This window comes from Triturus cristatus, chromosome 5_2, assembly GCF_964204655.1.
Source record: "Triturus cristatus chromosome 5_2, aTriCri1.1, whole genome shotgun sequence".
Taxonomy (NCBI): Eukaryota; Metazoa; Chordata; class Amphibia; order Caudata; family Salamandridae; genus Triturus; species Triturus cristatus.
The window spans coordinates 1,126,994,828-1,127,017,603 of NC_140588.1; the positions used below are offsets into that span (position 1 = coordinate 1,126,994,828).

The 22,776-nt window shown below is 48.1% G+C and overlaps 1 protein-coding gene across 1 annotated transcript in view; it reads right to left on the reverse strand.

Moving 5' to 3' along the window:
- Nucleotides 1–20,442: 20,442 nt before the first annotated feature.
- LOC146829886 (vomeronasal type-2 receptor 116-like) overlaps nucleotides 20,443–22,776 on the reverse strand; it is a 77,495-nt gene continuing 75,161 nt past the window's right edge. Inside the window, exon 4 of the mRNA XM_085606561.1 lies at nucleotides 20,443–21,344. Within this exon, the coding sequence (XP_085462687.1) occupies nucleotides 20,443–21,344 (902 nt within the window). The remainder of the gene's footprint in view (nucleotides 21,345–22,776) is intronic.

Below are 22,776 nucleotides of genomic sequence, written 5' to 3' on the forward strand. Positions count from 1 at the left end.
TGTCTCCCAGCAGCCTTCAGTTAGAGTGGATCCTCTGCTTGTCTCCCAGCAGCCTTCAGGTAGAAATGTTCCTCTGCTTGTCTACCAGCAGCCTTCAGGTACAATGGATCCTCCCAGCAGCCTTCAGGTGGAATGGATCCTCTGCTTGTCTCCCAGCAGCCTTCAGGTAGAGTGGATCCTCTGCTTGTCTCCCAGCAGCCTTCAGGTAGAGTGGATCCTCTGCTTGTCTCCCAGCAGCCTTCAGGTAGAGTGGATCCTCTGCTTGTCTCCCAGCAGCCTTCCGGTAGAGTGGATACTCTGCTTGTCTCCTAGCAGCCTTCAGGTAGAGTGGATACTCTGCTTGTCTCCCAGCAGCCTTCAGGTAGAGTGGATCCTCTGCTTGTCTCCCAGCAGCCTTCAGATAGAGTGGATCCTCAGCTTGTCTCCCAGCAGCCTTCAGGTAGAATGGATCCTCTGCTTGACTCCCAGCAGCCTTCAGGTAGAGTGGATCCTCTGCTTGTCTCCCAGCAGCCTTCAGGTAGAATGGATCCTCTGCTTGTCTACCAGCAGCCTTCAGGTAGAATGGATCCTCTGCTTGTCTGCCAGCAGCCTTCAGGTAGAGTGGATCCTCTGCTTGTCTACCAGCAGCCTTCAGGTAGAATGGATCCTCTGCTTGTCTCCCAGCAGCCTTCAGCTAGAGTGGATCCTCTGCTTGTCTCCCAGCAGCCTTCAGGTAGAATGGATCCCCTGCTTGTCTCCCAGCAGCCTTCAGGTAGAGTGGATCCTCTGCTTGTCTCCCAGCAGCCTTCAGGTAGAGTGGATCCTCTGCTTGTCTCCCAGCAGCCTTCAGGTAGAATGGATCCTCTGCTTGTCTCCCAGCAGCCTTCAGGTAGAATGGATCCTCTGCTTGTCTTCCAGCAGCCTTCAGGTAGAATGGATCCCCTGCTTGTCTCCCAGCAGCCTTCAGGTAGAATGGCTCCCCTGCTTGTCTCCCAGCAGCCTTACGGTAGAGTGGATCCTCTGCTTGTCTCCCAGCAGCCTTCAGGTAGAGTGGATCCTCTGCTTGTCTCCCAGCAGCCTTCAGGTAGAGTGGATCCTCTGCTTGTCTCCCAGCAGCCTTCAGGTAGAATGGATCCTCTGCTTGTCTCCCAGCAGCCTTCAGGTAGAATGGATCCTCTGCTTGTCTTCCAGCAGCCTTCAGGTAGAATGGATCCCCTGCTTGTTTCCCAGCAGCCTTCAGGTAGAATGGCTCCCCTGCTTGTCTCCCAGTAGCCTTCAGGTAGAGTGGATCCTCTGCTTGTCTCCCAGCAGCCTTCAGGTAGAGTGGATTCTCTGCTTGTCTCCCAGCAGCCTTCAGGTAGAGTGGATCCTCTGCTTGTCTCCCAGCAGCCTTCAGGTAGAGTGGATCCTCTGCTTGTCTCCCAGCAGCCTTCAGGTAGAGTGGATCCTCTGCTTGTCTCCCAGCAGCCTTCAGGTAGAGTGGATCCTCAGCTTGTCTCCCAGCAGCCTTCAGGTAGAATGGATCCTCTGCTTGACTCCCAGCAGCCTTCAGGTAGAGTGGATCCTCTGCTTGTCTCCCAGCAGCCCTCAGGTAGAATGGATCCTCTGCTTGTCTACCAGCAGCCTTCAGGTAGAATGTATCCTCTGCTTGTCTGCCAGCAGCCTTCAGGTAGAGTGGATCCTCTGCTTGTCTACCAGCAGCCTTCAGGTAGAATGGATCCTCTGCTTGTCTCCCAGCAGCCTTCAGGTAGAGTGGATCCTCTGCTTGTCTCCCAGCAGCCTTCAGGTAGAATGGATCCCCTGCTTGTCTCCCAGCAGCCTTCAGGTAGAGTGGATCCTCTGCTTGTCTCCCAGCAGCCTTCCGGTAGAGTGGATACTCTGCTTGTCTCCCAGCAGCCTTCAGGTAGAGTGGATCCTCTGCTTGTCTCCCAGCAGCCTTCAGGTAGAGTGGATCCTCAGCTTGACTGCCAGCAGCCTTCAATTCGAGTGGATCCTCTGCTTGTCTCCCAGCAGCCTTCAGGTAGAATGGATCCTCTGCTTGTCTACCAGCAGCCTTCAGGTAGAATGGATCCTCTGCTTGTCTACCAGCAGCCTTCAGGTAGAATGGATCCTCTGCTTGTCTACCAGCAGCCGTCAGGTAGAATGGATCCTCTGCTTGTCTCCCAGCAGCCTTCAGCTAGAGTGGATCCTCTGCTTGTCTCCCAGCAGCCTTCAGGTAGAATGGATCCCCTGCTTGTCTCCCAGCAGCCTTCAGGTAGAGTGGATCTTCTGCTTGTCTCCCAGCAGCCTTCAGGTAGAGTGGATCCTCTGCTTGTCTCCCAGCAGCCTTCAGGTAGAATGGATCCTCTGCTTGTCTCCCAGCAGCCTTCAGGTAGAATGGATCCTCTGCTTGTCTTCCAGCAGCCTTCAGGTAGAATGGATCCCCTGCTTGTCTCCCAGCAGCCTTCAGGTAGAATGGCTCCCCTGCTTGTCTCCCAGCAGCCTTCAGTTAGAGTGGATCCTCTGCTTGTCTCCCAGCAGCCTTCAGGTAGAAATGTTCCTCTGCTTGTCTACCAGCAGCCTTCAGGTACAATGGATCCTCCCAGCAGCCTTCAGGTGGAATGGATCCTCTGCTTGTCTCCCAGCAGCCTTCAGGTAGAGTGGATCCTCTGCTTGTCTCCCAGCAGCCTTCAGGTAGAGTGGATCCTCTGCTTGTCTCCCAGCAGCCTTCAGGTAGAGTGGATCCTCTGCTTGTCTCCCAGCAGCCTTCCGGTAGAGTGGATACTCTGCTTGTCTCCTAGCAGCCTTCAGGTAGAGTGGATACTCTGCTTGTCTCCCAGCAGCCTTCAGGTAGAGTGGATCCTCTGCTTGTCTCCCAGCAGCCTTCAGGTAGAGTGGATCCTCAGCTTGTCTCCCAGCAGCCTTCAGGTAGAATGGATCCTCTGCTTGACTCCCAGCAGCCTTCAGGTAGAGTGGATCCTCTGCTTGTCTCCCAGCAGCCTTCAGGTAGAATGGATCCTCTGCTTGTCTACCAGCAGCCTTCAGGTAGAATGGATCCTCTGCTTGTCTGCCAGCAGCCTTCAGGTAGAGTGGATCCTCTGCTTGTCTACCAGCAGCCTTCAGGTAGAATGGATCCTCTGCTTGTCTCCCAGCAGCCTTCAGCTAGAGTGGATCCTCTGCTTGTCTCCCAGCAGCCTTCAGGTAGAATGGATCCCCTGCTTGTCTCCCAGCAGCCTTCAGGTAGAGTGGATCCTCTGCTTGTCTCCCAGCAGCCTTCAGGTAGAGTGGATCCTCTGCTTGTCTCCCAGCAGCCTTCAGGTAGAATGGATCCTCTGCTTGTCTCCCAGCAGCCTTCAGGTAGAATGGATCCTCTGCTTGTCTTCCAGCAGCCTTCAGGTAGAATGGATCCCCTGCTTGTCTCCCAGCAGCCTTCAGGTAGAATGGCTCCCCTGCTTGTCTCCCAGCAGCCTTACGGTAGAGTGGATCCTCTGCTTGTCTCCCAGCAGCCTTCAGGTAGAGTGGATCCTCTGCTTGTCTCCCAGCAGCCTTCAGGTAGAGTGGATCCTCTGCTTGTCTCCCAGCAGCCTTCAGGTAGAATGGATCCTCTGCTTGTCTCCCAGCAGCCTTCAGGTAGAATGGATCCTCTGCTTGTCTTCCAGCAGCCTTCAGGTAGAATGGATCCCCTGCTTGTTTCCCAGCAGCCTTCAGGTAGAATGGCTCCCCTGCTTGTCCCCCAGCAGCCTTACGGTAGAGTGGATCCTCTGCTTGTCTCCCAGCAGCCTTCAGGTACAGTGGATCCTCTGCTTGTCTCCCAGCAGCCTTCAGGTAGAGTGGATCCTCTGCTTGTCTCCCAGCAGCCTTCAGGTAGAATGGATCCTCTGCTTGTCTCCCAGCAGCCTTCAGGTAGAATGGATCCCCTGCATGTCTACCAGCAGCCTTCAGGTAGAATGGATCCTCTGCTTGTCTCCCAGCAGCCTTCAGGTAGAGTGGATCCTCTGCTTGTCTCCCAGCAGCCTTCAGGTAGAATGGATCCTCTGCTTGTCTCCCAGCAGCCTTCAGGTAGAATGGATCCCCTGCATGTCTACCAGCAGCCTTCAGGTAGAATGGATCCTCTGCTTGTCTCCCAGCAGCCTTCAGGTAGAGTGGATCCTCAGCTTGTCTCCCGGCAGCCTTCAGGTAGAATGGATCCCCTGCATGTCTACCAGCAGCCTTCAGGTAGAATGGATCCTCTGCTTGTCTCCCAGCAGCCTTCAGGTAGTATGGATTCTCTGCTTGTCTTCCAGCAGCCTTCAGGTAGAATGGATCCTCTGCTTGTTTTGTCTCGTGCTCCTGGCTGCGCTGGGATGCTTCCGGGTAGCCATGCGCTATACAAGAACATCTTCATTCATCCTTCATTCATTCACTGACCCTTAACTCTTGTGCACAGTTTTTATGAGATGCATCAGAATCTTGTACAAAAATCTCATACTAAAGAAACAACGGAGAATGTTGAAAGGCTTATTCAGATATTTTTTTTATTCAGCTATTTTTTTATTCATTTGACAGAGTTCGTTTGAAAAGAAAAATAATATGAAGCACACAACCAGCAACATGTGTTCTTTCATTATAATGATTTTTAAACTAAATGTTTAGCTCTAATAAAACATCACTAATATATTTATACAAGCTTGATTATTACAATTGGATAAAAGAACAATGTGAAAAGAAGTGTGCACTTGATGTATTGATTGTCACTTTTAAATAATCGATTATCACATGTTGTTTGCACAAAGGGAAGGTGCTAACAAGAGAAATACATCATCGCTACGGAACAGTCATTTGGCTCTTAGGGCTATTTTCAAAATTCTTCAATTACCTGTAATTTTTTATTTATTTAACCAATCTTTAATAATCTACATACACCTGTATATTTTGAACACACTATGCATCTTTTATGTACATAAGAGGCAAATTTAAATTTTCTCATTATCTTATACAAAACCCTTTCTTTAGTTCAAGTCAAGTCAAGTCAAGTTCCACTTTATTCGATTAATTAAAATCATAAAAGCTTTCTACAGCAAAAATTCGTCTAAAACAGTATTAAACAGTTGATAGATTTAAAAAGCAGTATAAAAAGGCATTAATTGCATAAAATACATTAAAAATGCACTCAAATATGCAATAAAGGTGGATACAAATTTCTATTGTTCTTCCAATCTTAGCCTTAGTCTCTTGCATCTCACAGATGCGGCTAAAAAACTAGCAGTGCAGTACATAATTAATGGAGAGAGCAACATCTGTAAATATAACAATGCAGGCTTATACTGGATAAAACCCAGGTCCTTCAAAATAGATTTTAAATATCTAATGCGAGGTTCATGATAGAAGGAACAAAAAAACAAAAAGTGGGCATTATCCTGAATAGAGAAACCATCACATTTACATGGAGACGATTCCTCAAGCTTGCACCAGTCTTTCTCATCCCACAGAACCGTATAAGTTTGATTAAACCGAAATTTGGATAAAAGCCATCTATGAAATGGTTGGTTACCGTTATTAGATAAGGAGCCAGCACACAAGATGGAGTTATCAGAACATGAGCCCTCACAGAGGGTTTACATAGATCGTGGGCTTCGCGCTCGACCATGCGAATTCTCAGAAAATTTGTTTTCACCCACGGCAGGTCAGCTCTACACAGGGCTTCAGGTCTACTAAATATTTCAGGGCGTCCCAGAAGTGCTGTCGTAGTTTCAATGTAAGACAGCCACTGAATATCCCTCCTGTGGTCAAGTTGGAGACAATCTTTGATGATCCGCTGATTAAGGCTAAGGTTTGGGTTAAGCCAAAGCTTTATCCACATCAAAAGTGGAGCTTGATTTATTATGTCTAGGATGTAACCCATCCCCAACTCTAGATGTACTGAGTAGGTAGCAGTTGACTGGGGTAAACCCAGCAATGAGCGAAAAAAATTATTTTCCTCAGTCTGGATATCTTTAGAATTAACGTAGCCCCAGACAGCTGCACCATATCTAGCAATTGCGATTGTCTTAGCTTTATAAACGGCCATAATAGCCTCCATAGGTTTCCCCCCAATCTCTTAGCAAAACCCAAAATTGCATTCCTTTTGGATGTTAGCTGCGGTGTCCAGGTTCCCCTTTGGTCAAAAATCACACCCAAATAGGTAAAGACTTTGACACTAGTAATCACCTCTCCATCACAAAAAAAGGTTTTTTCTTTACACTTACCACATCCTACTGACATGGTATGTGATTTACTTTTGTTGATCACCAGGTCGAGACTAGTCATAAATTTGCCAAAGGCGTCAAGTAGCTTTTGTAGGGCAACTGGGGTCCTAGCTATAAGTACCGCGTCATCGGCATAGAGGAGCACCGGAATTGGTGCACCCCCCATACTCGGGAAATCCTTTGTGGCAGACGTTAAGTAGCCCTCCAAAGAGTTCACGTAAAGCGTGAACAACATTGGCGCCAGGATGCATCCCTGGCGGACCCCTCTAGTGGATCTAAAACTCTCGGTACACTTTCCGTTGGTGGTCATTCTGATGCGGGCCCTCAGATCTTTGTGGAGCTCCGCCAGAAAGTGTACCAAGGAACTGTCGAGGCCCATCTCCAGCAGCATTTCCCACAACTTAGATCTATTAACAAGATCAAAAGCTGTGGACAGGTCCATGAAACCAAGGAATAAGCTGCCCCCTTTTGCTCTGGTATATTTGGACAGTATGAGGTGGAGGTTGAGGCATTGGTCCTCAGTACTCCTCCCTGACCTAAAGCCATATTGTGCCTCGGACAAGATATTATTCCCCTTAACCCACGCAGAAATCCTCGCCAGGACAGCCTTACCTAAAATTTTTACCGAGGAGTCCAGAAGCGATATAGGTCTATAGCATTTTGGGTCTCCTCTCTGCCCTTTTTTGAATATTGGGACGATTGTAGCTAAAGACCAGGACTGAGGGAAACCCACTATTGCAGCGGCGTTAAAAACTCTAGTTAAAATATTTGCCCAAAACAGTGAATTTGCCCTGAACATGTCCGCTGGCACTCCATCTGGGCCCGGGGCCTTGCGACCTGCTGTCTCCTCTATGGCTCTAAGTACCTCACTGGTTTCAAATCTCACAGGCTCCATGGGGCTCTCATTTGCGGGGATTGTGAAAGGGTCCGGCTCCCTGTTACTGTCATACATTTTTTTGAAATGGCATAGCCAATCCTCCTCTGGGATATTTAATTCCTGTGCTGAGTTTTGAGCGCCTGTAAGTAATGGGGAATTTATTATTGTCCAAAACTCGGCGCTATTTTTTAGAGTGGCTTTATCCCTTAAGTCCTCCCAAGCTTTGCTTTTTAATTCATTTTTACGCAAAGTAGTGGCCATGTTATACTCCTTTCTTAATCGCGCCACAAGCTCCCTATCCCTTGGGCGAGTATTGAGGGCTTTTTTAAGGCGGTTATGAGCTTTACTGCAATTATTATCAAACCAGCCTTTAGCCGGCTTTTGTTTGGCCCCCTGCCCTTTGGCTAAGAGACTGCTAGACACAAACCGGCAAATATCTTCAAAGGAAGATATGATATCATTGTGCCCAGCTAACGGAGTGGCACGCACAATTAACTCTTCCGCGACTGAGTTGGATAAAGTTATGAAAAAAAATTCCGGTACAACCGTCTCCCATTTAAGTCTTCTCCCCTGATCCTTTTCCTTTACAGGCAATATAGTCCGATGGAGAACAACAGATTTCGACAAGAAGGCACTATTTGTTAACACCAATCCAACAGGATTATGATCACTCATGGGCATAGCAATTGCATTATATGAAATCACATAATTAAGAAAATATCTCGAAACAAAAATAAAATCAATTATCGAATCGCTAGCCCTTCCCGTGTAGGTGGCGACCCGTGTACTATTATCATAAAATTCAGGTTCAAATAGCTCATTTTCCTGCAATACATGTTCAAGTGCCCAACCCTTCTGAGTGTGTTCTAAATGAGGGGGGGGACACGCTGTCTGGCCCGTCTGATTCCACCATAACACATTTTGAACACAAATGAACATTAAAATCACCCATTAAAATGAATCTATACAGAGTGGAATGCTTGTCTCCGTAGAGAATTAAAAAATCAGATAACCAATTAAAATGCATGGATTCTGGATTACTGTTAGGAGCACTATAACAGTTAACCAACAGTAGTTTACCACCATCTTCTAAAGTTAACTCCAGAATAATAAAGTTATTGGAGGCGCAGTCTATCGAGATCAATTTGCATTTTAAATTCACCGAAACCAGCATCATGAGACCTCCTTTGTTCCGTCCGGCAGGGGAAGGCAAAGAAGGGACAAAGAAGGATGTGAAGCCATCTATCCAGTAGTCACACTCCAAGTCCCAAGTCTCTTGCAAGGCGATAACATCATAACGCTTTACAAAGTTTTCCCAATTGGGGTCTCCCTTCTTAGCCCGCAACCCAGCAATGTTCCAAGATAACAGTCTAACCGTGTCCCCATTGTCAATAATAATCTCTGGTGAACTGTTCTTTACCGCCTCAGAAGAAGGTACAAGGACCGCTGGTGTTGGTGCCGCTACGGCGGCGTCCTCTGTACCCTCTCCCTCACCCCGTCAATCACAGAGGTCGAGGCCTGAGGGCACATTAAATCTGTTATATGTTGTAATGGGGGGACCAAATATACTAGGGTTATCACGGCCCTGCAACAAATTTTGATGAGCCCAACTGGGCCCCACCGGGGTGAATGGATTTGATCTTGGTCTGGGCAAGGAGGGAAAATTCGCCTGGTTGTAGAAATACCCAAGCGGACAAACTCGAATACTGTTACTGTCCTCCAACAGGGATGCTGCCCGTAGGAGGACTGTGGCCACATGTTGTGGGTATTTAAAGTTCACCACCACGCAATCCCCTCTACATGATTTCCTTGATGGGCCAATCCAATTCACTCTCCTCGTCGTAATAATATCTCCAGCATGTTTAGAAGGGAAACCACATTTAGCGCCTAACCAGGCCACCACTTTGTTTTTGAGAGAATCATGCGCTTCCTCTTGCGGCTCAGAATTACCTGAGCAAAACGACGGAACATTTGCAAGTACGATGACATAAGGGGCGCAATCCGGGGGCAAATTAATAGTATTGATGCGTCTACATTGTGCAGCATTAGTGTTATATAAGGGGCCAGGTCTCTGGAATCCCCTAGCCTGATCAGCATCCAAGTCTACTGGTGGGGAGTGGATGGCTGGGGGAACAGTAGGGTTGTTAACCGGACAACTAGCCGGAGGGGTCGAGGAAAGTGGGTTGGGGGCTTTTGTGGCACTATCTCCCATGACTTCGGGACTTGCTAAGCTAATTTGAGGGGGTAAGGGATTCACCTGAGAAAGTTTAACCAGCTGTTGGTCCAAAAGACCTCCTAGTCTTTTAAGCTCCGCATTTGCGGTGTCCAATTTGACTGTAAGACAGTCAATGGAAGCCTTAAGTTTTAGGTCAACAGCCGCCTCTATACGTTTAATTAGCAAACCAAACTGCTCTGGGCTCAGTGTAATACTGGGTTCCTTTATTATCTCTGCATTTGGTTTGGATTTGGGGGAGATGTAGCTATCCGGCAGGTGATTTTCCCCTCTTCTCCTGTGGGCGGTCTTACCCCCCCCTCTTGCTTTGCTGCCTTCTGCATGATCTAAAGGGTCTCTTTCCCCTAGTTTCTTCCAATATTACTGCCTCTTCCTCAGAGTCGAGGCATAACGTATCATTCATTGTAGGGACCATCAATGCAGTATCAGGCTCCTGGTGGATGGAAGCTACTATAGTACTGATTGGCTCGGTAGCGTTGTGTTCGCCTAACATGCAGTCCACGCTTCTTTCGCCATCTTGGGAATCCTCCAGTGTAGCAGCTGTAGCTGGAGGGAGGGCGTAATCTAGAGCGTCTGCTTTACCCAAAGAAGCCCTTCTATCATCGTTGATTTTGGTCACCCTTCTAACAAGAAAATTATTCATGGAGCCGGCCCCCGTGACCACCTTGTTTTTCTCAGGGCCAGACATAATAGGATATGGGCCGAGATTAAATGTCAGCTGTAACTACTGACTTGCTGCCTGCAAGGTCTCACAGCCTTAGACCCAGGCTACTCCAGGTAATAATGCGCGGATTAACTTTCACGGGATCTTGGAACAGTTAATATCTCTACTCATGCGTTACAGTTGTCAAAGAACAAAAAGTCACGAGCAGGCTCAAAGATCTTACGCGATCCAGATTACAGCCAAAGTGCACTAACGCTGATCAACTCCACAGCAACACTCATGGAGCAAGAATGTTAAAGACAACAGCAGTACCTGATATGGGGCAGATGTCCTGGAATCCGATGTCAGAGGGATGGCCGAGCCCTGCCTCCTTCTGCCCCTGACGGCCACAGACGGCCCGCCCTTTGCCCGGGCTTAGCCCGGCGCGGTCCCGCGCACGTCCCGCGAAGCGGGTCTGCCCGGTCTCTTCAAGTGTCACCTGGCGCTCACAGCGCGTCAGCTGTGCGCGCTGCCGCTGGGGCTGCCGGGAGATAGAGTCCCGGGGCGGCGACGCGGTGGTTGTGGTCCTCTGCTGCTCGTTGGCTGCACGTTGGCCCCCAAAAATGACTCCTGGCGGTGGCGGCGTAAGACAGGTAAGACTTCCTTCTCTCCCCCCTGCTCCGCCGGTCTGCCCGGTCTCTTCAAGTGTCACCTGGCGCTCACAGCGCGTCAGCTGTGCGCGCCGCCGCTGGGGCTGCCGGGAGATAGAGTCCCGGGGCGGCGACGCGGTGGTTGTGGTCCTCTGCTGCTCGTTGGCTGCACGTTGGCCCCCAAAAATGACTCCTGGCGGTGGCGGCGTAAGACAGGTAAGACTTCCTTCTCTCCCCCCTGCTCCGCCGGTCTGCCCGGTCTCTTCAAGTGTCACCTGGCGCTCACAGCGCGTCAGCTGTGCGCGCCGCCGCTGGGGCTGCCGGGAGATAGAGTCCCGGGGCGGCGACGCGGTGGTTGTAGTCCTCTGCTGCTCGTTGGCTGCACGTTGGCCCCCAAAAATGACTCCTGGCGGTGGCGGCGTAAGACAGGTAAGACTTCCTTCTCTCCCAGTTAAAAATGACCTCCTATTTCTTCACAAAGCTCTGAAATCAAATATTGTTAACACAACACATAACATAACATGTGAATTTGTAAATTTCACTGGACACCTAAGGGCATCTTGGTGCTGAATATTCGATAAGTATTTTCACCCAACTCATTTTAACAACCTTAGAATTATTATTATTAATATTATTATTATTAAATGTATAATGCGCATGGCTGCCACAGCAACGAGGCGTCGCAGCAGAGCAGCGAGAACCCGGGAGCGAGAACCGGAGCAGGTCACAGAGGGTTAGATGATGGAAAGGGGAAAGAGCCACGTCTTCAGGGCCTTGCGAAAGGTCAGATGGCTAGGAATAGTTCTGACTGAAGTCGGGAGAGAATTCCATAATTTTGCTGCTAGGTGTCGGAAAGAGCGCCCCCCTGCTCTGGCCCTCCGCACCCGAGGGACACAGACCAAGGCATGGTCGGCGGAGCGCAAGGAGCGCGTAGGAACATAAGGCTCCAATAAATCCAGGAGGCCTGGCGGGGCCTGCTTTGCAAGAATTTTATGTGAAATACATAGTGCTTTAAATTGAATGCGCTTACCCACTGGCAACCAGTGGAGTTTCGGAAGCACCTGGGCAACCGAGCAATGCTTGGGTAGAGACACCAGAACCCTAGCTGCAGCATTCTGGACCCTCTGGAGGCGGTTTATACTGGCCCTTGTTGCTCCCAAGTAAAGGCAATTCCCATAGTCCAATCTGGCGAGAACAGATGATTGGATAATGGACTGCCGCACCGCTGGGGGAAAGAACCCAAGCAGTGGTCTGAGGCTCCGCAGGAGACCAAAACAGACCCCAGCAACAAACTTGGTTTGTTTTTCGAAGGTCAGACCGCGGTCAAACCAAATGCCAAGGTTCTTTACAGAGTCCTTGTGGACTGGGGCAGGCTTCAGACGTTCCGGCCAAAGAAGGTCCGTCCATAACTCCCTATCCTTACCGAAAAGCAGAATTTCGGATTTCCCGGAGTTCAGCTGAAGGCAGTTTGCTGCCATCCAGTCAGAAATATCCAATAAATAAGCCCTGAAATTGTTTAGGTTGGCGGAGCTTTTTTTAGAGAAGCTGATCATTAATTGGGTATCATCGTTGTATGAGACCAGTGAAAGCCCCCTTCTCTTGGCAAGTGCAGATTAAATAGAAGTGGGCTTAGTATAGAACCCTGTGGTACTCCCTGGTGCAATGCACACTTTTGTGAGGAAAAGAGGGGAGCCAGGACCTGAAAAGATCTGAAAATATCTTTCTGACAAGAAAGATGTAATCCAGGCCAAGAATGATGAAAGTCTTGAGTAAAGCTGCCATTTGTAAACATGAGGTCGAACAGCATTTCATTGAGGGACTGCATTTGATAGAAATTGTTGGTTGACTGGAGTGTGAGTCCTGGTCAAGCAGCAACCGCAGTCCTAGTCAGGGTACGGCACAAGCAATCCCCAAAACAACCTGTGCTCCCCTCTCGTTCTTGACACAGAGCAGCCGGGTTTAACTTGAAGGCATTGTGCAAAGTACTTGTGCAACACTTCAAACAGTAAAAGTATTGAAGGCTCCGCACAAAGAGATCTTTAGGAAACTACAGGAGATTTGACTTTAATAATTAAAACAAGATCCAAAATAACAAAAATCCAAAAAGTAGAAATGGAAATATAGGATTTAAAACGCTTAGGCAACAGTAACCAGGGATATCTGGACGGTCCGGACCAGGACAAAGTCACAAGTTCAGACCAACCTCAATGGAGCACAGGCTGGCGATGGGGATTAGGTTAGGTCTGCCGAACAAAGTACCTTAAATCGTAGTTGTGGAGAGTTGAGTGGAACTGAGGCAGCAAGCATTGCGCAATCAAGTGATGTGTCAGATCCGATGTGGTGATGCTGCGGTGCAGGGTCCTGAGCGTCATTGGTGAGGATCCCTTTGTTGGAACTGTCCATGCGAAGTCTGGGCATCATGGATGTGGCAAACAGCCGAGGCGATGTGTCAGTTACGTTGGGCTGCGAGACTGCGATGCAGAGTCCCAGGTCATTGTCGAGCTGCCATGTTGTTGGCAATGCGTCAATTCCGAAGCTGCTGGGTGATGTGGACCTCCTGTGAAGGGCTTAATGTATGAAGCAGCAATACGTGGTTCTGTTTGAGGATGCACCTCCCAGAAGATAAGATGTGATGCTTCGGCTGGTAAGCACCTTGGATCAAGAGACAACCAACGATACCTTAGAGTCACTCTGGGTTCTAGTGATGCAGGTCCAGTCCTTCTCACCCCGGCAAGAGGACATGAGGCTGCAAGTTAACACAGCAACGCAGGAGTTGAGCAGAGTAGCATTCAAGCAGCTTGACAGTCTCTTCAGCAGCACAGCAGTTCTTATTCCTGGCAGAGTATCCATAGTTTCAGAAGCCTCCCGAAGGGTGGTGTCTGAGGTCCAGTACTTATACCCAGTTGTGCCTTTGAAGTAAGGGAGACTTAAAAAAAAAAGCATTTGGAGTGGAAAGATGCCCTGACTGTCAGCACTGGCTCTACACTAACAACAGGTGGTAGGCAGCCCTTTGTGTGGGAACAGGACACAGCCTATTCAGGTGTAAGTGAGGTGAGGTCCAGATCCTTCCTCCCATCCTGTCAGAATGGCCAATTCAGTCACACGTAAGTTCCTATTGTGTGTGGCTGTCTGGGAGGAATGCACAAAGCCCAGGTGCCAACTAAACACAGTCATGTGATCAAAGACAGGGTGCAGGCACCAATTGGCTAGGGCAAGAACATGCTAACTATCTAAAAGTGGTATTTTCAGAATTGTAATAGAAAATTCAACTTCACCATAAGTTAGGATTTCAAATTCGGATTCTAGAGATAACAAATATGAACTAGGTATATATCCCCACTTGGAAATCAAACTTATAACATGTAATAGGGTATCCCGGAGTTTTTCAATACCAGGTTATGTAAAACTTGAAAGTACGTATACAGATTTCTAAATACATTGAACCCTGAACTATGGGCTTTCCAGGACCTTCAACAGGGTTGACATGTATGTATCAAAAAGAAGATTTGGTGTGGCAAGAGGTTTAACTTAGCAAATACTTGCTTACTTCGCCACTGGATTCAAGCTAGCCTGGCTGATGGTGTTACCCCGAAACCGGTCACAGGATGCTTGTTTCTGGTCCAGGGAAGACCTGGCTTGGCAGTTCAGCCTTCACTATTCCCATGAGGCCCAGGGGCAAGATTGATTTGAATATGGCTGGGTCTGAACTGGTATAACAAAATGATGAATTCAATCCAGATCTGGTGACTGGGGGCGAGTGCCTGAACGGTTTCAGCGCATCGTCCAACATCTTATTGTGTTTGCTAAGGGATTTCACTTGACAGATCTAAATGGCAGTTTAAAACTGCACACACAGGCTCTGCAGTGGCAGGCCGGAGACATGTTTTAAAGGCCACTTAATTGGGGGGCACAATCAATGCTGTAGACCCACTAGTAACATGTAATTTAAAGGCCCTGGGCACAGGCGTATTACTAGGGACGTATAGGTAAATTAATCATGCCATATGTGGATAGGCCAATGTTACTTAGAAAGGAGAGAGCACAAGCAATGTAGCACTTTTTAGAAGAGAAGTAAAGTGTATAAAGTCCTAAAACCAACAAATATGAATTCAGCAAAAAGGGGAAGAAGAAGGCACAGAGTTTGGGGATGACCCTGCAGAAAGGGCCATTCCTAACAGCATGAGTCCACTGAGCCACCAGACCTAACTGCCATGCTGGTCTCATCTGCTGCATACATGACAAGAAGGGAGCTTGTACAAGGAATATGCTACTTACCAGTATGCATCTGTTCTTGGCATGTAGAGCTGCAGATCTATACACTGTGCATAGATCGCCATCTGGTGTTGGGCCCGGATGTTTGCAGTTTGTTTTTCTTCTTGGACAATGTTTGGAAGTCACGAGTTTGGTGACTCCTCCTTCGGTCCGTACTGCGCATGGGCTTCAGCTCCATCCTCAGATTGTTTTTCGCCAGCAGGGAAAAGATGGAGCATAGTGATAATAGTAAAGAAACCCATGTGTGTTGTATCTAAATAAGATAGACTGGAACGGATACAGGTAGCCGGGGAGGCGGGTGGGCGTGTATAGATCTGCAGCTCTACATGCCAAGAACAGATGCATACTGGTAAGTAGCATATTCCGTTCGAGGCATATGAGCTGCAGTACCCAACCCTAGCGGCGACCACCGGTATCCGTTGCAGTGGTTTGAAACAGTGTCTTTAGTACAGCCTGGCCCACACTAGCTTGTTGTTTGGAGTGCACGTCTACACAGTAATGCTTTGTGAAGGTGTGCGGTGTTGACCATGTGGCTGCTTTGCAGATGTCATCTAAGGGTATGTTCCCTAGAAAAGCCATAGAAGCCCCTATCTTTCTTGTAGAGTGGGCTTTAGGTGGAACAGATAATGTTCTTTTTGCTTTGTGATAGCGAATTTGTATGCACTTTACAATCCACCTAGCTATCCCTGATTTTGAGATGGGGTTGCCTTTATGCGGTGGAGAGAAGGAGACAAACAACTGTTTAGTCTTTCTGAAAGATTGCGTTCTTTGTATGTAGTAAAGTAAAGCCCTTTTAACATCAAGTGTATGTAGAGCCCTTTCCGCAACAGATTGAGGTTGCGAGAAAAAAAACGGTAATTCCACCGATTGATTGAGATGGAAGGGGGAAATGACTTTGGGCAGAAATTTAGGATTTGTGCGAAGAATCACCTTGCTGTGATGTATCTGTAGAAAGGGTTCTTGTATAGTGAACGCCTGTATTTCACTAACCCTTCTAAGGGAAGTGATAGCTACGAGAAAAGCTGTTTTCCAAGTAAGGAACTGCAGCTCACATTTATGCATTGGTTCGAAAGGCGGACCCATGAGCCTTGTAAGAACTACGTTTAGATTCCACACAGGTGAGGGTGGTGCCCTGGGCGGAATTACTCTTTTAAGGCCTTCCATGAAAGCTTTAATAGCAGGCACTCTGAAAAGTGATAAATGCTGTCTGTTTTGTAGGTAAGCAGCAATTGCTGCTAGGTGTAAACGGATGGATGAATATGCCAGGTTACACCTTTGTAGATGGAGCAGGTAGCATATGATGTGCTGTATGGATACATCTAAAGGGTTGATTGTATTGTTACGGCAGTAAACAACAAATCTTTTCCACTTTGCGGCATAGCATGCTCGCGTGGTAGGACGTCTGGCGTCCCTGATAATGTTCATGCAATCAGGAGGAAGGTTAAGGTATCCAAATTCTAAGATTTCAGGAGTCAGATTGCAAGGTTGAGCTGAGCTAGGTCCGGGTACCTGATTTCTCCATGGTTCTGGGTTAGGAGGCATGGGGACAGGTGCAGTTTTTGGTGTGGTACCACCGAGAGCTGTAGTAGTGTGGTGTACCACGGCTGCCTGGCCCATGTTGGAGCTACCAGAATGAGTGTGAGGGAGTGCTGTTGTAGCTTCCTTACCACTAATGGAATTAGCGGGAGAGGTGGAAAGGCGTATGCAAATTTGCCTGACCAGTTCATCCATATCGCATTGCCTTTGGACAATGGGTGTGGGTATCTGGCGGCGAAGCTTGGGCATTTTTTGTTTTCGTGGGTGGCGAAGAGGTCTATCTGAGGATGCCCCCACTTGTGAAAGAATGGGCGAAGAACTTGTCGATGCAGTTCCCATTCGTGCATTTGCTGCGTTTGTGTGCTGAGCAGATCTGCCATGGTGTTTTGTATCCCTGGGACGTGTTGTGCCAGGAGAAAGATTTTTTGTGGGATTGCCCATCTCCATATGCTCTGTGCTAACCGAGAGAGCTGTGGAGAGTGTGTCCCCCCCCTGTTTTTGAATGTAGAACATTGCAGTCATATTGTCTGTGCGAATGAGCACTGCTTTGGCTGAGATTTGTTTCTGAAACGATTTCAGGGCTAGAAAGATCGCCAGTAACTCCAGATGGTTGATGTGGAGTAACTTTTGTTGTGGCGTCCATATACCTTGCACTGTGAGGTGTAATAGGTGCGCTCCCCAGCCGGAGATGCGATGCGTCCGTTGTTAGAATTACCTGAGGAACCGGGTCCAGGAACGGTCGCCCTTTGGAAAGGTTTGTGGAGTTCCACCACTGCAGAGAGCGATGGGTGTGACCGTCCACCAACACCAGATCCGTCAGCTGTCCCTGGGCCTGGTTCCACTGGCGTGCGAGGCACTCTTGGAGTGGACGCATGTGGAGTCTTGCATGAGGCACTATGAAGATGCAAGATGCCATCATCCCTATTAGCTTCATAAACACTCTTGCTGGAAGAGAGTGCTGAAGGATGAATCTTTGGCGCAAGGCTTGTATGCTTGCGATTCTGGCTGAATTGGGATAGGCTATCGCTTTTGAGGTGTCTATAGTGGCACCGAGGTATTGCTTTGTGTGAGACGGTATTAGCTGGGACTTTTGGTGGTTCACCGTGAAACCTAGCTGGTGGAGTAGTTGGATGGTAGTGTTTGTATGTTGCACACACTGGTTGTAGGACGCGGCTTTTATTAGCCAGTCGTCCAAGTAAGGGAAGACGTGAATGTGTTGTCTTCTGAGGTGTGCCGCCACTACTGCTAGGCATTTGGTAAACACTCTTGGTGCGGTTGTGACCCCGAAGGGGAAAACCTTGAACTGATAATGTTGCCCGTCCACTACAAATCTGAGGTACTTTCTGTGAGAAGGGTGTATTGGAATATGAAAGTATGCGCCTTTCAAGTCCAGTGTAGTGAGAAAGTCGACCTGGCAGAGGAGTGGGAGAACTTGTTGGAGAGTTACCATGTGAAAATGGTCTGAATGTATGTATGCATTTAGAGGCCGGAGGTCTAGAATGGGCCGCAGGGTCTCGTCTCTCTTTGGTATCAGAAAGTACAGAGAGTAGACCCCTAAATTTTGTTGATTGATGGGGACCTTCTCTATAGCTTGTTTTTGCAGGAGGGAGATTACCTCTTGTTTCAGCAGCGTGGTATGTTCTTGTGACATTGTAAGGTGCCTGGGTGGAATATTTGGGAGGGTAGATGTTAGTTCGAGACAGTACCCTGACCGAATAATTTGGGTCACCCATTTGTCTGATGTTATGGTCTCCCAGGTTTGAAAAAAGTCTTGTAGTCTGCCCCCGACTGGAGTGGAATGGTCTGGGGGGAGCGGGGTAAAGTCATTGTGTGGGCGGTGTGGCAGAACGGGCGGTGTTGGTTTTGCCCCTGCCTTTATTATTGTTCCCTCTATATCCACCTCTTTGATAGCCCTTTGTGAAGGTAGTCTGAGGAGGGGACTTGTAGGACGTACAGGCGTTATCGGCAGAGTAACCTCTGCCAGTGCCTCGAAAGGAGGAACGGCGAAAGGAGCGTCTAGGAGTGTGGGACTGTAATGCTCCCATAGACTTCGCCGTATCTGTATCCTTCTTCATTTTTCCAGGGCTTCGTCTACTTTTGGGCCAAATAAGTGTTGTTGGTCAAAAGGGTGGTTCAGTATAGATGCTTGGACCTCCGGCTTAAAGCCTGAGATTCTGAGCCAGGCGTGGCGGCGAAGCAGAACACTGGTGTTTATAGCCCTGGAAGCTGTGTCTGCTGCGTCCAGTGCACATTTAATAGAGGTGTTGGTAATGATCTTTCCCTCTTGTATCAATTCATGAGCTTTATTTTTATATTTTTCTGGGAGATGTTGCATGAGAGCCTCCAGCTCATCATAGTGCGCTCTGTCGTACCGTGCCAGCAGCGCTTGCATGTTGGCGATGCGCCACATATTGGCAGCTTGCGAGGCAGTGCGTTTGCCAGACGCATCTAAGAGCTTGGACTCCTTATCGGGTGGTGGAGCCTCCCCCGATGACTGAGAATTGGATCGCTTCCTAGCTGTGGATACCACTAATGAGTCTAAGGGAGCAGGGGGCATATGTATCAACATCTCCATTTGCGATTCTCAAATAGCGATTCTTAAAGAATCGCTATTTGAGAATTGCAAAACGGGATGTATTTAAAAAATCGCAAAACTTTTGCGATTTCTTAAAATTCCTTAATTGCGATTAGCAAATTGCGAAATCGCAATTAAGGAATACCTTCCCATTCATTTCTATGGGCCAGGAGACCCATGGGAATGAATGGGAAGTAATTCTCAAATTGCGATTCGCAATTTGCTAATCGCAATTTGAGCATAATTTCAAATTTGAAGACAAAGTCAAATGTCCAGTCTTTGGATCCTTTGTTAAAGTCTTTTGACGAGGATCTGGCGTGAATAGCTCCTCCGGCACCGTCTGTCGGTGCCGATGTTTTCGGAGCCGACGGCTTCTTTGGTTTATCCGTGCCATGCTTTTTCGAGGCCTCCGATTTTTTGTTCGGTGCCGAGGCAGGCTTCGGCAGGGGAGCATTGGTGCCGAGAGATTTATGTTTGGTCGGCACCGAGAGGCCAGGTTTCGAAACCGATGTCTTCGGAACGGAGCTTGGTGTGGTTTTCTTCGGTGCCGAAGGGTGTTTTTCGGCGCCGCTAGTAGGCTGGCTCGAGCCCGAGCCGCCGGGAGACTTGTGATGCCTCTTCACCGGGTCCGAAGGTGGGGTGATGGAAGCGGTATGCTTGGTTTTGCCTTGGCCCGGAGGGGAAGGTGTAACCGGAGTCTCTTTCGGTATGGGCGCGGGAGTGGGAGGGGGTAGGGTACTCACAACCCTCTGCGCCGGTGTGATCTCCTCCACGTCAGAGTCGTCAGCCTCGGAAGCGCTGATGATGTCGTCCTCCTGTTCGGTGTGCTGCTGTCCCGAAGCTCCGGTGTCTTCTCCGAAGATGTCAGGTGGAGCCGAGGTCGATGAGTGCGCCATGGTGCGTCGAGCTCGTCGATCCCGAATAGTCTTTTTCGATCGAAAAGACTTGCAGGCGGGGCAGTCTCGGGCATCGTGTTCGGGAGAGAGGCAGAGGTTGCACACCTGATGTAGATCGGTGTGGGGAAATTTAGACCCACATTTTGGGCACTTCTTAAAGGGAGTCCTTTCCATCGGCCGAGACCGGAGTCGAGATAGGCCCGAAGGCCGCTGCCGATGCCTGGAATCGAGGAAGTGCCGAAGAGAGAGATAGAGAAGATGATTCTGTCTGAAGAATCTCGATGGACGAGGATTTTTCGTCGAAGGTCGAACTGGAGATGTTCGAAGCCGGAGCACGAAGTATTACATCCGAGCCCGATGGCAGAAAAAACAATCTGAGGATGGAGCCGAAGCCCATGCGCAGTACAGACCGAAGGAGGAGTCACTGAACTCGTGACTTCCAAACGTGGTCCAAGAAGAAAAACAAACTGCAAACATCCGGGCCCAACACCAGATGGCGATCTATGCACAGTGTATAATCTGCAGCTCATATGCCTCGAACATATAATTTTTTAAACATTAATTGCAGGTTTTTTTTGTCATTTCGAAATAGGCCTTTGCATTAAATACTGTTTTGTATTCAAATCCGGCCTCCAAAGGATGATGCAACATTTAGGAATAAAGATACACCCCAGGAGTCCTGCACTTGAAGACAAGATGGCAAAGATCTCCACGGCCACCAAATACTTTCCATTTGTGCTGAGATACGCTGGAATGAAAGACGTCCAGACAGCCAGAAACACAAGCATACTGAAGGTGAGGAGATTGGCCTCGTTAAAGCTCTGAGGCAAATTACGGGCGTAAAATGCAATCACAAAGCTGACAGTGGCCAACAAGCCTAAATATCCCAACATCAGGTAGAAGAAGAGAACAGAGCCCTCGTCACACTGGATGATGGTGGTGTCCCCCATCTGTATCTTCACTGGGAATGGAGGATCTAGAAGCATCCAGACTGTACATATCAGGACTGGAACAAATGAACACAGAAGGACCACCCCACTGGGGACTCTGGTCCCAAGCCACCTTGAAAAGAGGCTGGTGGGATCGCGGGCATTAAACGCTATAATCACAGTGATGGTCTTGGCCAGAATGGTGGAAATGCTGATGGAAAAGATAATTCCAAATGAGTTTTGACGGATCATGCAGGACACTCTCATGGGATGGCCAATGAAGAAGAAGGGAGAGAGGAAGCAGAGCATGAGGGCGATGAGAAGCACATAGCTGAGTTCTCGGTTGTTTGCTTTGACAATTGGCGTGTCCTCGTACTTCTTGAAGATGCAGAGAACAAGAACAGTGAGTAGGAAGAGGAGGACGGTGAGGCACGAAAGTGTGATTCCCAAAGGCTCCTCAAGGGACAGGAACTCGACAGTTGTTGGATCACATCGGGTTCTCTCCTCGTTGGGCCAGTGGTCTTCAGGACAAGGCCAGCAGTCAGGGGAATCTGAAGAAAAGAAGGGAGTTGGTTACTGATCACAATCTCTGTACTTAGGAATTCTCAAATGGATCTTAGGGAGAAACTGCAGCCCTTGTGACACAAAGAATCGCCCCTTAGTTGCCTTTGCTGTGTTCTCTTGGGGTCAAAGAAAGATGTCTCATTAGTTTCCTTAATGAAAGCTACTTTAAGAAGCAGAGATACAGACTGGAGACTCACACATCTACATGACATGATATTAGGGTGATTTTATGTGAAACAGTTCCCAGCCTAAACTGAGTCCTTGACAACAATATATATATATATATATACACAAATCAATATTACATGTTATCTCAGTCTATACATGCGTATTACAAGGAGCAAAGTAATGATTAAAGCATTAATACAGACATACATTACTAAGGTGAATAATATTCCTAAAACTGAAAAACTTACCACACCTAATGAAAATCCCCCTTGATGCTCTGCTGTGATGAATGGATGCACCCATGTTCCCCTTATTCCTTTCCCTGCATACCTTCTCGAGGCCAAACAAAGCTTCTTAGTTTGAAGACAGTCAAGATCTCTGGGTGTTGCTTGTTTGCCTTCAGAATGCTTCTTGACACTGTGGCTCACACCTCCCTTTTGCTTTCAGGAAGCATTTTTCTTACTCCTAGGTTGAGCCTATCAGACAGCTGGGGTTTGCATCCCAACCATTGCTTACCATTATTTGGATTTGCTATCAATCTCTTTTTCCTGCTTCCTATTTGTGTTCCTATTTGTCAATCTTGTATTTGTTTCTCGCATGGGGAATAGCCTCTTTACCATCTCTGTGATCGGGTCGCGTTCTTTTTTTTTTTTTTGTCCTCATTGAGCAATTTTTAAGGAGTTGGAGGAGTCAGGGGCCCCTTAACTCATCTATTCCCATTAAGGCGGATCTCCTGGGTGATTGCATTATATGCATGGAGATTGACCTTTGCCCTGACCGTTGAGGCCCCTTTTGTCCACTTCCAGGCGCAAGATTGGTAAAGGAGGGAGCTAGTTATGTTGATTACACAATTCAAGACCCAGCTTGAAATCTTTATTGCAATTGCCTTAATCTTTGAACAGTATGTTGCTTGTTTGATTGTTGTGCTCCCAAATATTTCAGAATCTAAACCTTGTACTCGTTTTCCCTTTTCTGTCCTGCGTATACACCCTTTGTATGGAGGCCAGCCATTCACTATGTGTTGGTGGCACATCTTTCACCCATTTGATACATATTTCTCTTCTGGCTAGCAATAATAATTGGAAGAGAATATTCTCCTGATCTTTACTCAGTTTAGGGTAGTTAGGGTTATGCTGATTAATCCCAAAAATGACAGTTTCCAAGCTTACCTCCACCGGCTGTTCCAACAGCTTGGATAGTGTCTTACCGGTCTTTCTCCAGAATTCCTCCAACTGTGCACAGTACCGGAAC